The 15,570-nt window shown below is 38.3% G+C and overlaps 1 protein-coding gene across 2 annotated transcripts in view; it reads right to left on the bottom strand.

Moving 5' to 3' along the window:
* The window catches only part of LOC131243335 (actin cytoskeleton-regulatory complex protein pan1-like), a 64,657-nt gene that overhangs the window by 16,323 nt on the left and 32,764 nt on the right, over positions 1–15,570 (bottom strand). For both annotated transcript variants that reach the window (XM_058242623.1, XM_058242622.1), the window contains one exon: positions 1,007–1,075. In XM_058242623.1, the coding sequence (XP_058098606.1) occupies positions 1,007–1,075 (69 nt within the window). The remainder of the gene's footprint in view (positions 1–1,006; positions 1,076–15,570) is intronic.

The raw sequence follows: 15,570 nt of genomic DNA, 5'->3' as shown, positions 1-15,570 counted from the left end.
CCCCATGCAAGTAGGAGCACTATAATTTATAGTGCTCTGAGAACACTGGAGCATCTCTCTACATAAATATCAGAAATATTCACTTCATTCACTGGTTGTTCTCCATGCTAATTCCCAACATGAAGTGGAGTTTTAAGACACACGGACTGCATAACACCGCCCGACGCATCACTTGAACCACCCATGTCATGCCTGAAAAGGCAATGTACTGTGGATCAACCGCATCGCAGATACATCAACCCACAACACACCGGAGGAAATCGACGACCTTCTGGAGTGAACAAACTAATTCACACCATAGAGTCAAGAATCTCCTGTCGGAATCCACTTCATCCTTACAAAGGAGATACGGCAGTCCAGAAGGTCACCCTCTGAACCGGGTCTAAAAGACATTACTGAGCAGATACTGTTAGCAGATGCACTTTCCCCTTGTAATTTTGTCCTTTGTTAGTAGGTACTCAATTGTTTTGTAATTGACAGATCACCATCATCATCATCATCACCATAACTTTGTCCCAGCTCTTTGAGAACAGCATAAGGGATTAATCAAAGAGTTAAACATCACTGAAAATAATGCAGAATCCAGGCCTACAGAATGAAGACTGGTCCCCAAACATCAAATTTGCAGAAGGAAAAATGGTTTGAAACAGTTATAACAAAATTAGATACTCTGCTTCCTGCTACTAATGTTAGTGACTAACAAATGATCTAATAATCTTACACAAAATAATAAAAAAGGCTAACTATTTCAAAATGCATCTGGCATGTGTAAGGTGTTCAATGGTGGGGCACCTCAGAAATTTTCCAATAAGCAATTATTCCAAAATGAATAAATTTTAAAAAACAGCACAGAATTTGGAATTTCACATTCACAATGTCTCTGCAAAGCGAAAAGAGGTAGCATTCAGAAACATCCAATTCAGTGCATTGAATAAGTTCCCAACTTCAATAAATGAGCACTCAGCATAAAGATTGGTAAAATGGAATGATAGTTAATTTAGCGCACCTTCATCTTCAAATTTATCCCAATCTTCATCCCAATCAGCTGCTCCGTCTTGAATTCCAGGTTGCCAACCTTATATTTTGAAGGGGGGAAAAGGCACTATCAGATGGAAAGAAAAAAATGAAGTACAAAATTCCTAAGAAACTGAAAAAAAGAAGAAGAAGCATATCCAATCATAACTTCACAAAAACACAATCAATGTCTTATGGAAATGAAATGAAATGGTTCATTCGCTTAATCCAGTGGAGGGGTAGGTATGAATTAAGCTTAGTTTGTACCGTCGATTATTATGAACGGAAATGATTCATCTACTTAACACATCACACTAACCATCACAAAACAAATTTTAAGCTATCCTTTTGGGATTAGTTAGATAAGGATAACACCTTCTGAGAACAATTGCCTGTTATAGTTGAAATATGTTTATCAGCATTACTCAAACAGTGCAAACTATCAACCATTCATGTGGCAAGCATTTATGTCAAATTGTTTACAAGGATTTAGCAGTTCATGCAACTATATCGATTCAGTCATCCATGCCACTGGATTTTAAGCGGCAATCCTAAAGACTGACATTATGAAAACAAAAGATTCGGTGGAATGGCAGCTCTATATGGGATGCATCATATTATGAGGACTTCGCATATGATAACAGTGACAACATCTTTCCTCAATCAGACAATGAGTCGGGATCACTGGAACCTCGAACATTTCGTTGACTTATCTAGAAGGTCAAGGGTAAGGAATTCCCTTCTTTCCCCTCTGAATCAATCCAATGCTGGAGGGGATTAATTCACCAAACTGAGAGGATATGCGTTATTCTTTGATCAGAGTCTGCATGATTGGCCTGGAGGTGCTGAGAATCAGATTACAATATGTTGAGACCTCCATGTATACAAAGAGCATCAATTTTTTTAATGGTTGAAGAACATCATCTCTTCATCTCAATTGACAAACCATCTCTTCTTTTTAATTCTCAGGCTTACAGGTCAAAACATCTGAGAAAAAGAGGTATGATTATCACAAATGTGTGCCTATGCTGCATGGCGAGCGAAGAAACAGTGGACCATCTCTTCATTCACTGTCCCTTCATCAGTCGAATCTGGCCAGACCTTTCCCGTTTTCAGATCCATTGGTCCTCCCCAAATTCGACAGGCAGTCTCCTTAAGGCTTGGCATGGCCCAAGATTTGGCAAACAGAGGACCGATCTATGGAGAATGTCCCTCCTTGCTCTCTGGTGGTCTGTGTAGGAAAAAAGGAATGGAAGATGTTTCAATGGTGTCACTAATTCCCCAGAATCCATAGCGTTAAGAGCGGTACGATTTGTGGTCGAGTGGGCTTCTAATGTGGATAATCTAAAGGGTTATAATCTTCAGTTTATAGGAGTGTAGTTGTCCCGCTAACTCAGTGATTAAGCTATCCCTATATTCCTCTTTATCTCTTAATATAATTTGTGACTTTTCAAAAAAAAAAAAAACTTCTACTTTTCAAACTAACTTCTTTTGTGTAATATGTATGTTTAGTTGTGGAATCCATACAAGGGATACTAAAAACTAATAAGCCAGCTGATGTACTTTGAAAGTGTTTCAAGATGCCTTTCGCTAGATCTTGAAAGACTGCTTTACTCTATGAGGTCTAGGCCATTCATGTTGGAACCTTTCCTTGTTAGAGCTGCTCTTAACAAAACTATTCCCACAAAATCTTGGTACACGTAAAGAACACGCCCTCCCTCCCCCACCCCCCTATGCTATGGTGATCCCACAAACCTCTGTGGAGTGGCACACCTGCATTTTCGTTTGGTCTGATTTTTGGCCCCATGGCATAATATCGAAGGATGATCAAATGGATGGGGCAGACCTGATGCACACATCAGGTGAGCCCTGCAATAGCCCGGATCCGCAGCTAATAGTGGTGGTATCTGTATCATGTGTATGCGCACACACATGACAAATGTGTGTACATGAGAAATGCTCGCATCCACACAGCCAACAAGTTGGACAGAAAGTTTCAATCCAGCCACTGGATAACTTCCAACCTATCATGTGCATGCAACAACCACTCCATCCAATATGTTGGCCACAACTTGAGGATCACTCATGCAAAAATCAGAACCATCCACTCAGGCCACACCATAGAAAATAATGCATAGACATTGATAAATAATAAAATACAAGTACATGGAGTGAAATTTTAGTAACGATAGGAGTGAAAACAAGGAATTAGTTAAGATTGCTGACAAACACGTTTCCCAAAATGAACACTTTCGATACTTTTGGTTAATATTTCATGTGAGTGGAGATATTGAGAAGGATGTTGCCCATAGAATTCAAGTTAGGTGGAAGCAGTGTTTGAAGTATTGGTATCGCTACAAGTTTCGCTGGCCAGGGACATGGAAACAATATCGATATCGCCGATAATATCACTGATAACAGGAAATGCGGGGAAACATGGGGAAAACGGTGGAATTTTAAGCGAAACTTTAGGAGATGTTAAAATGTACATATTTGCATATTTAGAAATAAAAAATTTGTAAAAAGAATGCATACATAACAAGTTTCCATTTAATGGGGCCTTAAAAGCATGTGTTGTTGTAAGAAATCAGTCCAACCATCCCATCTGGCCTATTTAACCATCCAACCTTCCATCCAAACATCCATCGATATTACAAAATATCAACAACACATGATATTTCACCAAGAAATCATCAACAATTGGAAAGGAAATGGAAGATTGTGGTCTCAATATCGCGCATGTTACGATATCGATAATATCGAGATATTATCAATATTAACAATGACAAATTGAACACTACATACAACCATGTGCCCATTAAAAATAAATTAAAAAAATAAAAAAATAATAATAATAATTGAAATAAAAATTTACTATTGAAATATCGTTGATACACTTATGATACGAGCATTACCTAGAATTTACATAGTCGAAAATATTAGTGATACACCGGCGATATTGATGCATTGGTAATACAAGCAACACCTAGAATTTACTTAGTTGAAAATATTGGTGATTACAATAGCGATATTGATACGTTGGCGATACTTAGCGATACATTGCTAATACTTAAAAAATTTTATACTACCAGCATTATCAGTATCGCTACCAGTGTTATCGGTATCGTTGAGCTAGAGATAAAGATAATATCGGAGATATTTCGATAATATCGAAGATAATTCGAACACTGGGTGGAAGCAATGTTTTAAATATCGTTATCGCGTGACGTATCGCACCCTTGGGATACAGATGAATATCGGTTATCACATGGGATATATCGGTTGTATCGCGTAATGTATCGTTGTCGTTGGGAAACATGGAAACATTGGCAAATTGGTTGAATTTTTCAATGAAACTTCAAGGATTGTTGAAAAAGACATCAACACACACTTAAAAATCAAAACATTCCCCCCCCCCCCCCCAAAAAAAAAAAAGTATACATAATAGGGGTTTTCTTTGTATGGGGTCCTAATATATGTGCTTTCCAACTGAACTGATGCAAGTATATTCAAAGTCTATTCATATAATTTATAAACATAAGAATACATGGAAATACAAGCAATACATTCAAAAGAAAAAGAAGAATCACTATATCAGGTTACATACATGTTTAATTTTGTGTTTGGATACAAAGATTGCAACTGATTTGTGAGAAATTTTGGTTTTTCGCAATTTTCCACAACTTGACCCATCTCCCTCAAATCTTGAAATCGAAGTTCCAAATCCATGATTTTTCATGAAAAACATGAAGAATCATAGATTTGTAACCATTTGACACTGGCTTAACATGATTTACAAAAAAAAACATGGATCGAAAATTGAAAATGCTCACTAGATCGAATAGGTGGGATATATCGACGCTACCTGTGTGTTTCGTATCACACTGGTGGGATACGAGATATATCATGGGATATATCGACTGATATCGTTGATATTTAAAACACTGGGTGGAAGAAATGGAGATATGCCACTAGAGTTTTATGTGATTGTCGTGTACCACTCAAGTAGAAAGGGAAATTTTAGAGGATAGCTATAAGACCAGCCATGCTTTATAAGATGGAATGTTGGCCAAGTAACGAACAACATATGCTTGCTCAGAGGATGAGTATAGCTGAAATGAGGATGCTGAGATGGATGAGTGGCAAGATGAGGAAGGATAATTACAAATGAATGCATTTGAGGGAACTTAGGAGTAGCACCAATAGATAATAGGATGAGGGAACGTAGATTTAGATAGTTTAGTCATGTCATGTGCAACAGAGACCAAGAATTGCACTTGTTAAGAGTAGTGGTTTCAATATCTTGCAATGTCACCAATATATCCCACGATATACCGGTTATCCCAACTGGGCAATGCGAAGCCTAGCTTTAATATCCATTTTTCATGGTATCTTGCAATATATCACACGATATCGAGATATTGTGCGATATATCCACACTCCCCCTTGATAAATTCTTAATGTATAGTGAGATATATAGATACCGAGTGCAATATCGAAAGGGGTAAAAGGAAAATGACAGTGTTGTGTCTAGAAAATCCTCAAAATTCACAAAAAAAAAAAAAAAAAAAAAACAATTATTATTTTTTTTTTGCTAAAAAAAAAAACTTCCTAATACATTGTAAGGCGATTTTGAGTAGTCCATCCTTGTTTGTTAAAAGAAAATCTTTGAAAATCCTCCGAAATTGCAATCGAAAGCTTCTTGGAGCAAGATTCTAAACGGTGCATATTTTCTTGTTTTGAATCATTTTTTTATATGTTGTAAGTATATATGTTGTAAGTAGTGCCAGGTGGTAGAAATCCATGATTCTTCATGTTTTGCATGGAAAATTATGGATTTGGAGCTTCATTTTCAAGATTTAGAGATAAACCAAGTTGCAAAAAAATGAGAAAAATCAAAATTTTTCCAATTTTTCCTAAATTGATTGCAATCTTAGTATCCAAACACGAAATCAAACATGTATATATCCTTATCTATGCATTCTTGGCAATTTGGGAATTTTTTGTTTAAAATAATAATAATTTTTTAATTTAAAAAAAAATTTAAAATGTTAAAAAAATTCAATATCCATAGGTATATTTCTAGTTTTCTACTTTTTCTTTTGCTTTTGAATGTAATGCTTGTGTTTCCATACATGTCTTCTTATGTTTACAAATTTTATGAATTAGCTTTGAATTTAGTTGCATCAATTAAGTCAAATAGCACATAGATTAGGACCCTACACCAAGGAAACCTATTATGTGCATTTGTTTTTTGTGATTTTTTTTTAAATTATTTTTTAAGTGTATTGGTGTCTTTTTTAACAAATCCCTAAAGATTCATGGAAAATTTCGACCAATTTCCCAATGTTTCTCCATGTTTCCCAACAACAACGATAAATTACCCAATACAATTAATATGTCCAATATGTATTTGTATCCCAATGGCGTGATACGCAATGCGATAACAATACGGAAAACATTGATTAGGAGCAGTGTTCGAGTTGTTGGTATCACTAAAAGTTTGGCTGGCAAGAGATAAAGATAAAATATCGTTATTGTCGATAATCGGAAATGCGGGGAAAAGGGGGGAAACATAGGAAAAAAATGTGAAATTTTTCAGTGAAACTTCAAGACATGCCTAAATATACATATTTTCATATTTAGGAATAAAAAAATTACAAAAAGAATGCATACATAATAAGTTTTTATGAAATGGAAACCTAAAAGCATGCGCTGCAGAAAGAAATCACTCTAATAGTAACTAAAATGTGTTTATATAATACAAATGCAGCTCACATAAAATAATTAAAACATGTAAAAGTAAATGAACTAAAAAAAACACACATTTCTGGAGCCCACCTTTATGTATGTATTGTATATCCGTGTTGTCCATCCAAACACCCATCCATCCATTCATCTCATCCAACCAACCAACCATCCATCCATCCATCCGACCACCCAACCATCCCATTCATCCATCCATCCAACTATCCCATTCATCCAACCATCCCATCCAATCATCCAAACATTCATCCATCCATCTCATCCATCCCATCCATCCATCCAGCCCATCAAATCATTCATCCATTCCATGTATCCATCAAACATCCATCTATCCTATCTATCCAACAATCCAACCATCCCTTCCATCCATTCCATTCCATCAAATCATCCAAATATCCATCCATGCAATTTATTCATCCAACCATCCCATCAAAGCATCCAAACATCCATCCAACCATCCACCCAACCAACCAACCAACCAACCATCCAATCATCCATCCCATCTATCCATCCATCCATACAACCAACCATCCAATCATCCAAAAATCCATCCCATCCATCCATCAAAACATCCAAACATCCATACAACCATCCCATCTATCCATCCATCCATCCACCCAATCATCCCATCTCATCCATGCATCCAACCATCTATCCATTCAAACATCCATCCATCCAACCATCCCATCCCATCCAATCATTCAAACATTCATCCATCCATCCATCCATCCATCCCATCTATCCATCCAACCAACCATCCCATCCATGCATCCAACCATCTAACCATCAGGAGTTGATTAGGTGCAGCATCAGCCTTGCCTAAGATTGTGGCCCTTACCATGAGGCCCACCTTGATGGATGTATTCCATATCCATCCGTTTTGCAAGACCCTTTTAAGGCATAAGCCTAACAATGAAGTAGATCCAATTGTCAAGAGGACCTTTTCATTAATAAGAAACAATGGTGATGACCATTAATGGGCCACAAAAGTTTTGGACCAAGCTAATATTTGTTTTTTCCTTTCACCCATATTTATGTGACCTTATCAATAGGTTGGATGGCAAATAAACATTATAGAAACATAAGGTGGGCCCTAGGAAGTTTTTAATGGTATGGCATTCAATCACCATTGTTATACGGCCCACCTGAGATTTCGATCTTCCTCATTTTTGGACTTATGCCATAAAATGTTCTGAAAAATGGATGGACAAATACATCATGTTGAGCCACATCATCTTGGGTGAGAATGGGACGCACCTAATCCACTCCCCCTAACCATTACAACTTTTTTTAAAAGTTTAAATGGTGGTGAACCAGTCTTATTATGTTGTGTGAAACTCACACTATAAAAATAACTTAAAAGTTACCTAATCTATTAGTTTTGTTTCGAGGCAAAATGGTGGTGACCCATGCTTTTTAATGGTGTCAAACACACATTTTAGTTGAGCTTAGAAGTAAAGCTAAAAGGAAAGAGCTTGGAAAGAGGATTTCGAAAACCCCTCTTTTAAAACCCTAAAAGTGGACAAGCAAGTTCTCCGCAACCGTAGGTATTATAACCCTAGAATCTCGAAAACATCTTCAATCTCGCAACGCATATTCAATTATCGATGGAAATTCCAACAAGATTAGAAAAACGCTCGTCAAAATCCCGGATTTGTTGGGTTATTTCATACTTTTGAAGACCAACATTGTCGATCCACAGTCCCAATCACTTCTCGATCTTCTGGAAAGAGGTATTTCTAAATTCTGATTTTATTTTATTTTTTGTATCTACGGCTCGATTTTGTCGGCGAAATTTCAGGAAAAAAAAAATAGCAAAATCTAAAAAAATCAGCAAAATGTCGCCGATATCCAAGGGAAAAAACGAAATATGGGATTTTCAGTTTCAAAAGGCCAACGATACTGAAAATATCGGTGATAATTCGATATTATCGCTAATAATTTAAACACTAATTAGGAGTGAGTTGGTACAACTTGAAGGATCTAAAAGGGCAAGGGGAAGGCCCAAAAGGATGCAGATGGAGGTAGTAAGAAAAGACTTGATGACCCATGGTCTAACTGAAAGAATGGCCCTTGATAGAATGGAATGACGGAACAGGATTTCATGTAGCCAACCCCAATTAATTGGGATAAGGCTTAGATGATGGTGGTGGTCGTGGTGGTCACACATGCATGCACACAAACCGAAACACATGCAGATTTAGATCCCAAGTGTTAACTCCACCAAGACATATGACTTGGGGTGTAACACCCCAGATTTTTGCCAACCTGGAGTTAGACGTCCTTAGGCAATGGGTCGATCCTAACCCCTTGTTAACTTCTCAGAACTCAAATCCCAAAGTCTAAAATCCCTTTTTAACCCATTTCCTTCAAAATCTCACTTTTCACCAACTTATTCTTAAATTTTTCTAACTACTTTCATATTAGACATGGATCCTAAAGTTTAGGTGATGAAAAATAATACTTAAACAAAAAATTACTATAAATAGTAAATAAATAAATAAAATGGGTTTTTGACCATTAACCTTATGGAATATCACAAAATAAATAGGTTATTTGGATAGAACAGCTTCTCCTACCCCAAAATCATATATTGCACGTCGAATAACTCATCCCGGGTTGTAAAATACAACCATTTCAAAATCCCATGGCAAAACACCACAGCGGGCGGGCGGCGCCACCGCCAGGTCGGTGGCGCGCCGCCGGAGCACCAAGTTATGGTGGACCCTCGCTGCAGATTTTCTGCACTTTTCGATCGACTTCAAAAAGTCATATCTCCCTCGTTATAACTCCGATTTAGGTGATTCAAAAGCCAGATTGAAGCTTGATAAGTCTAGTTTCATATAAAAATAAGTGAAAAATATAATAAAAATTTTAATGTAGTTAAATATGGGTCATTGTGACAACTGTCCGGAATTCATTAGTTCGGACAGCTGCTACTTCTAGAATTTTTAGAATTTTTCTACAATACGAAATCTAATGAAATTTGATAAAGATGAAGTAAACTTGATGACGAACTACTAGAAAAATAATTAAAATAATATACTAATTAAAAGTGCCAAAAAGGGGCGTAGAATTGTCCTAGGACCTTATTCTGGCGTAATTAGGGCATAATTTAGTTAAGTGCTAAATTAAACAATTGATGGATTTGGCTTGAACCACTTTCTATACGAACTACAAGACCCAAAACCTTTATAATCACTAATTCAACATTACTTAAAAACCTAAGAGCAATCTCAAAACCCAATTGCTCTCGGGAGCACATTGAAACTCCGTATCGAACCTGGACCGTGCGTCGAAGGTCCGATTACTGCGAACTCATACGGTTATGACCGCCTTATTGGGCTTAACAACAATCTTGGAAATCAAATCCAGATAGTGTCCGAAAACGCATAACTTGAGCCCGAAGCGAAGTGTGTGAGAAATGCGAATACCTTTAGAAAATGAACTGAACTTAAGTAAATTGAGTCATTCGCTTGCAGGCCTAATCTAAGGTTTCAGACCATCAGATTCTGACCCAACTACACCCTCGGATCAGGGAAAATTTTCAACACATGTCAGTGTACTTGTGGCCCTGATCGAGTAGCGATGACCGTTGAACTGAAACAGGTCCTCCGCGGTCGATCCACTGATCCGATCGGACCGAAATCTTAACATGGCTTAGATCCATTGTCAGGGAACTTGCCCCTGACCGTGTGCAGGTAATAGACCCCCAGATGAGCTCCGTTGGCCCGAAACAGATACCTTTTGGCTATAATCTAAGTATACCATGGCCCTGGGGCCATTACCATCAATTCTGGGCCTATATAAGGGCCTTAACCCACCCCTCTCTCATTCCATACGATTTCTCTAACCCTAGGAGAGAGAAGAGAGAAAAGAGGAGGAGAAAGTGAGGAGAAGTGAGAGAGTTGTGGTTTGACGCCGGGATTCGTTCCTGCCACTCCACGGGCTGAATCCCTTCTCCCGTGTCACTACACAGACGAATCCGAATCCGAATCCATTTTTCGGTAAGAAATCCTAACCCTAATCTGTTTTAGGTATTCAAATAGAGTAAATGGCGAAATAGCTAACCTATTTCGTGATTCAGATAGCCATTGTGCCGTAGACAAAGACGTAGTATTCAAACTAAGCTCGGTATGGGTTTACCGGCGAAAGGTGCGGACTATAAACGTTTAGGTTATGGTTTTCAAGACTTTTAATGTCAGCTAATGATTTATGTCTAACTTGATTGCTGTCATATGATCCTAGTTACGATGCTTTGTATATATTATACATATGTGAACTATGTTGAATTCAAAGATGCATTCCATGTATTTGTTGAAATGTTCGAATGAATATGAAATTATGATTTGTGTTCGTCATGACTGTAAACGTAGGATTCATGGTTGTCATCGGTATTATGATTACTATGTGTGATGATTTGCTATAATATACGCTGTAACTAACCTAGTTCATATATTGGGTAAAGGGTAGCCTAAATGTTTGATAAAATGCCTGAATGAGTAAATGCTTGCTGAATTGTATTTAATGAGGCCATTGAGATGGGATTCTCAATTACCTTGTCTATAGTTACAGTTTCCTTCATGTAACCTATCTTGCTACTACGTGATTTATGGATGAATGCCTATGTATGATAACATGTACTCTGTGTTTGTTAAAATGCTTATATGAGATTTATATTTGAATTAGTTGCTACATGCTGTTTTGACTAGCACATATGAATGCCTATTGTATTCGAAGTGTGATTGGGGCTACGATGTAGTCCAGGCAATCGGTAATGGTTTACGATCGGTGGCCGAACGATTTTAGCCACGTCGAACACGTTCTATGAATCCGAGTCGTACGGTGATTATCGACAGTGGTTACGCCACGCAGAATGCTTATGCACTCCATGTCGATCAATTCAATGTGCGCTCGTACCAGTCGAGCTTGTCAAGTAACCCGATTGGCCCAATGTATGTTCACCATGTATGGACGCTACTACTTGAACCTCAGTTACCAAACTTACCAATGAAAACCCGTTTAACCTTGGTACCACGATCCGCTATGACTCATGAGCCGAGCATGGTGGTGTATGGGACACCGTGGTCGAGCTGTCGGCCTACGCTGGGGCGACGAGCCTCCTGTAATGACCAGTGAGCAACCCAAACTCATGAGCCGAATATGGTGGTGTATGGGACACTGTATTCAAGCTGTCGGCTTACACTAGCGCAGCCTACCTGTGGTCCCCAGTCAGGTTGGTGACGAGCCTTCGAAAATAGACTGTCAGTTGGTAGGGCGTTGGTGGAGTGACCTCAAGTATACACTAGGACTACACTAAGGTGACGAGTCTTTCCGCAGTGACCTCGAGTATAACCAGGCCTACTTTGACGGTGACGAGCCTCTCCGTAGCGACCTAGAACTTGCCTACCATATGTGATTAACTAGAATTGACGACCCTAGATGGATCATTGTTTGGGTTAATGATATAAAGGGAGGTACCTTAGCTTCCCAATCCTGCTATATGACTATGCCTAATTAAGAACTTGGCTAATCACGTACATGCACAGCATTTGCATGTGCCTTTGGCGTTGGAGTTGAGCACAGAGGAAGGGGTGCATGCCGCGATCGTGAGATGATGTCGCAGAGGGAGTGCAGACGAGGGCATACATCATTATCGCATACCATTCTTGCATTAACAAGAGTAATTCGGACCTGATTGTTGTACTGCTTTATCATTACTGCTTGACTGAATTGATAACATGTTAACCTTTGCTTTATAATTCCACTGAATTAGCTACTCATTCTCACTTGGGACGATGTTTTAAAACACAACCCAGACTCTAGTTTAGATGTAGGTAATGGTGGAGTCTATGCAGCTGAAATGGACTTCATAGGCGAGGAGGAAGAGTTCTCCTACGTTCAGCTCGTAGGCAAGTCTATGTAAACCCTGTGCTGATTCGACGGGATTATATGGTTACTTGGATTGGTTGGACATTCACAGTTGATATTTTGTAAATTTTGATCCAATATATGTATATATTCAGCCTGGTAACATACTCATACTATGGAGATTATGAAACACTTATATACTCTATATATCTATCTCAGTCTTCCGCTTGCCTAATTACATTAACTCTGGAGTATGATATGTTGTTTTAGTATAATCCCACTCATGTTTAAATGCATTAATATGGACAACATTCAAACATCATTATCTATGTTGCATAAGTGATGTTCTGAACCTCGGGAGTTGAGATTTGCTCAACCCCCGATTTTCAGGGCGTTACATGGGGTGGGGCCAACCAAGATGTGCCAGACATCCAAAACATGCATTAGATACATCGTCACCAAAAAATGGGATGCCTCAATAATAACTCAAGGAAGCCACACCATGAGGAACAATGTAAAATCATTTAAAAAATCACTGAAGCCAATAGTGTGGCTCACATAAGTTTTGGAATGCCCTAATTTTTTGTCGTCCTTTTGTCCACTTGGGGTGCATGCAAACACCATGGCAGCCCACCCAGAAACCAACAATGGGTGTCCTCTGTTTCCTATGGTGTGGCCCATTAGAGTTATGGCTAAGACCAATTTTTTGGCCCTAGGTCTAAAATTGCTAAGTGCACTTGATAGACAACTTAGATCTCCGAAACACATCACAGCAAGGCCCATGGAGATCGATGCTATTGTAACTTATGATGGTGTCGACCCTATGTGCGTGTGGGAAAATTATCTCTTGGCAACATTACCACCATGAATATGGTGGTAACCACCCCACTATGATGTATTGATGACATCCACTTCAAACATCAGTCACTCCTTCCCATGTTTAGGCATGGGCACAAAAATCAGGCCATCCATGACTTAGGTGGACCACACCACAGGGAACAATTGAGAGGGGATGCCCACTCTTGATTCTCATGGAGGGCCCGATATGTTATGTATATGACATCAATCCATTCTAGATGATGGGACACCTAAAAAATCAGGCCATTATGACTTGGGTGAGGCCTAACACAAATTAATCGTGGGTTTCCCCCTCCCAATTGTTCCTACTAGTGCAACCCACCTAGGTTTTAGAGGGCCAAATTGATGTAGGATGATGGAAACTATCCAAGGATGCAAGATGAGAGATCAATTTACACATTAATTTCAGCCATCAACATGTAAAATCAAACATAACCACATAATAAATTCGAAAACTCATATTTATAATACAAAGGTCCTAGGTTATCACATATGCGGTGCACGAAAATATAAAATAATTTAAGAGTGACCCACTTATAAGTAGGGACTTCCAATCTAGCGTGGGTAGTACAACAACCACGTGGATAAACAAAAATGCAATCAAAATTCTGATTTGGAGAAAATTTCACAAAATTCATATTTTCATTAGGGTTTTGGATTCATAGATGGAGATTGAGGATTGAAATTTTTTTAGGGATTCAAAGGATCTAGGGATTAGAGAGTTTTGGAGGAAAATCAAAGAGGGCAAACCCCAAAACAAGAGCCCACACGTGGCTGCCCGAACAGACGCACATGCGTGCGTGTGCACGTGCGAGTCCACACGTGTCTAGGTAAAGTAGAAGAAACAAAGGGAGGATTGAGTGGGGTTTTGATGGGTTTAAAATGTTGTAATGGAAGGGGAAGAAGGAAGACGAGGAAGAAGAATAATACGTTTTGAAGAAGAGAATGAGGAAGGATGCACCTTTGGGAATCTACCACCAAACAAGCTTCTACCATTCCACAATTCAATTGAAATGGAGGGTTTCTCACAAACCCTAAAACACAATAAGAAAAAATCATTCACACAAGAGAGCTTCTCTCATTTTTCTTTCTTCTCAATAACACCACTAGAGTTGGACATCCACCCCCCTGTGCTTTTTATAATTCAAAATTCAAAATAATTTTTTTATAATTCAAAATAATTCAAAATTCAAAATTCAAAATAATTATAACTATGCCACTCACTTAAGTGAAATGGCCCATCATCCAAAATAGGAAAACTAAAACACTTATTATCAATCTTAACCATCAAATAAATCGTAAGAGAAAAAAAACATAAAAGAAGCAAGATCAAAGTCCAAGTGGCCTGATCGGCAAAATCCAATAATCAGATTGACACAAAATAAAAATCATATGACTAAAATAGTCTCTTAAGCAGCCCATATGCATCATCCCAACGTGGGGTCTTCCTGATGCACGTCCAATGCATGTGAGGTCTGCAAAATGGCTCGGTGGGCCCCATCTGAAACTCGTCTCCTATCCACAAAGAAAGTTGCGCTGATGTGGGTGGTTACCTCCATCTCTAGTACACCCGAGTAGGTCCTCTAACGTCCCCATCACATATTTTTTATACAAGGCCAAACACAAAGGGCAATGCATTATGACTGGAGTGGATGTCGTCATGGTGGGGCTCATAGGTCATTACCACCAATGTTCGAATTATCGGTATCGCTACAAGTTTCACTGGTAAGGGATACAGAAACAATATCGATATTGCCGATAATATGGCTGATAACCGGAAATGCGGGGAAACATGGGAAAAATAGTGAAATTTTTAGTGAAACTTTAAGAGATGTTAAAATGTACATATTTGCATATTTAGAAATAAAAAATTTGCAAAACGAATGCATACATAACAAGTTTCCATTTAGTGGGGCCTTAAAAGCATGTATTGTTGTAAGAAATCAATCCAACCATCCCATCCAGCCTATTTAGCCATCCAACCTTCAATCCAAACATCCATCGATATTGTAAAATATCAACAACATATGATATTTCACCAAGAAATCATCAACAATTGTA

The sequence above is a fragment of the Magnolia sinica genome, chromosome 4, assembly GCF_029962835.1.
Source record: "Magnolia sinica isolate HGM2019 chromosome 4, MsV1, whole genome shotgun sequence".
Lineage (NCBI taxonomy): Eukaryota > Viridiplantae > Streptophyta > Magnoliopsida > Magnoliales > Magnoliaceae > Magnolia > Magnolia sinica.
Note: the sequence above shows the minus strand (reverse complement) of the source record. Positions and strands in the feature narration are given on the sequence as shown.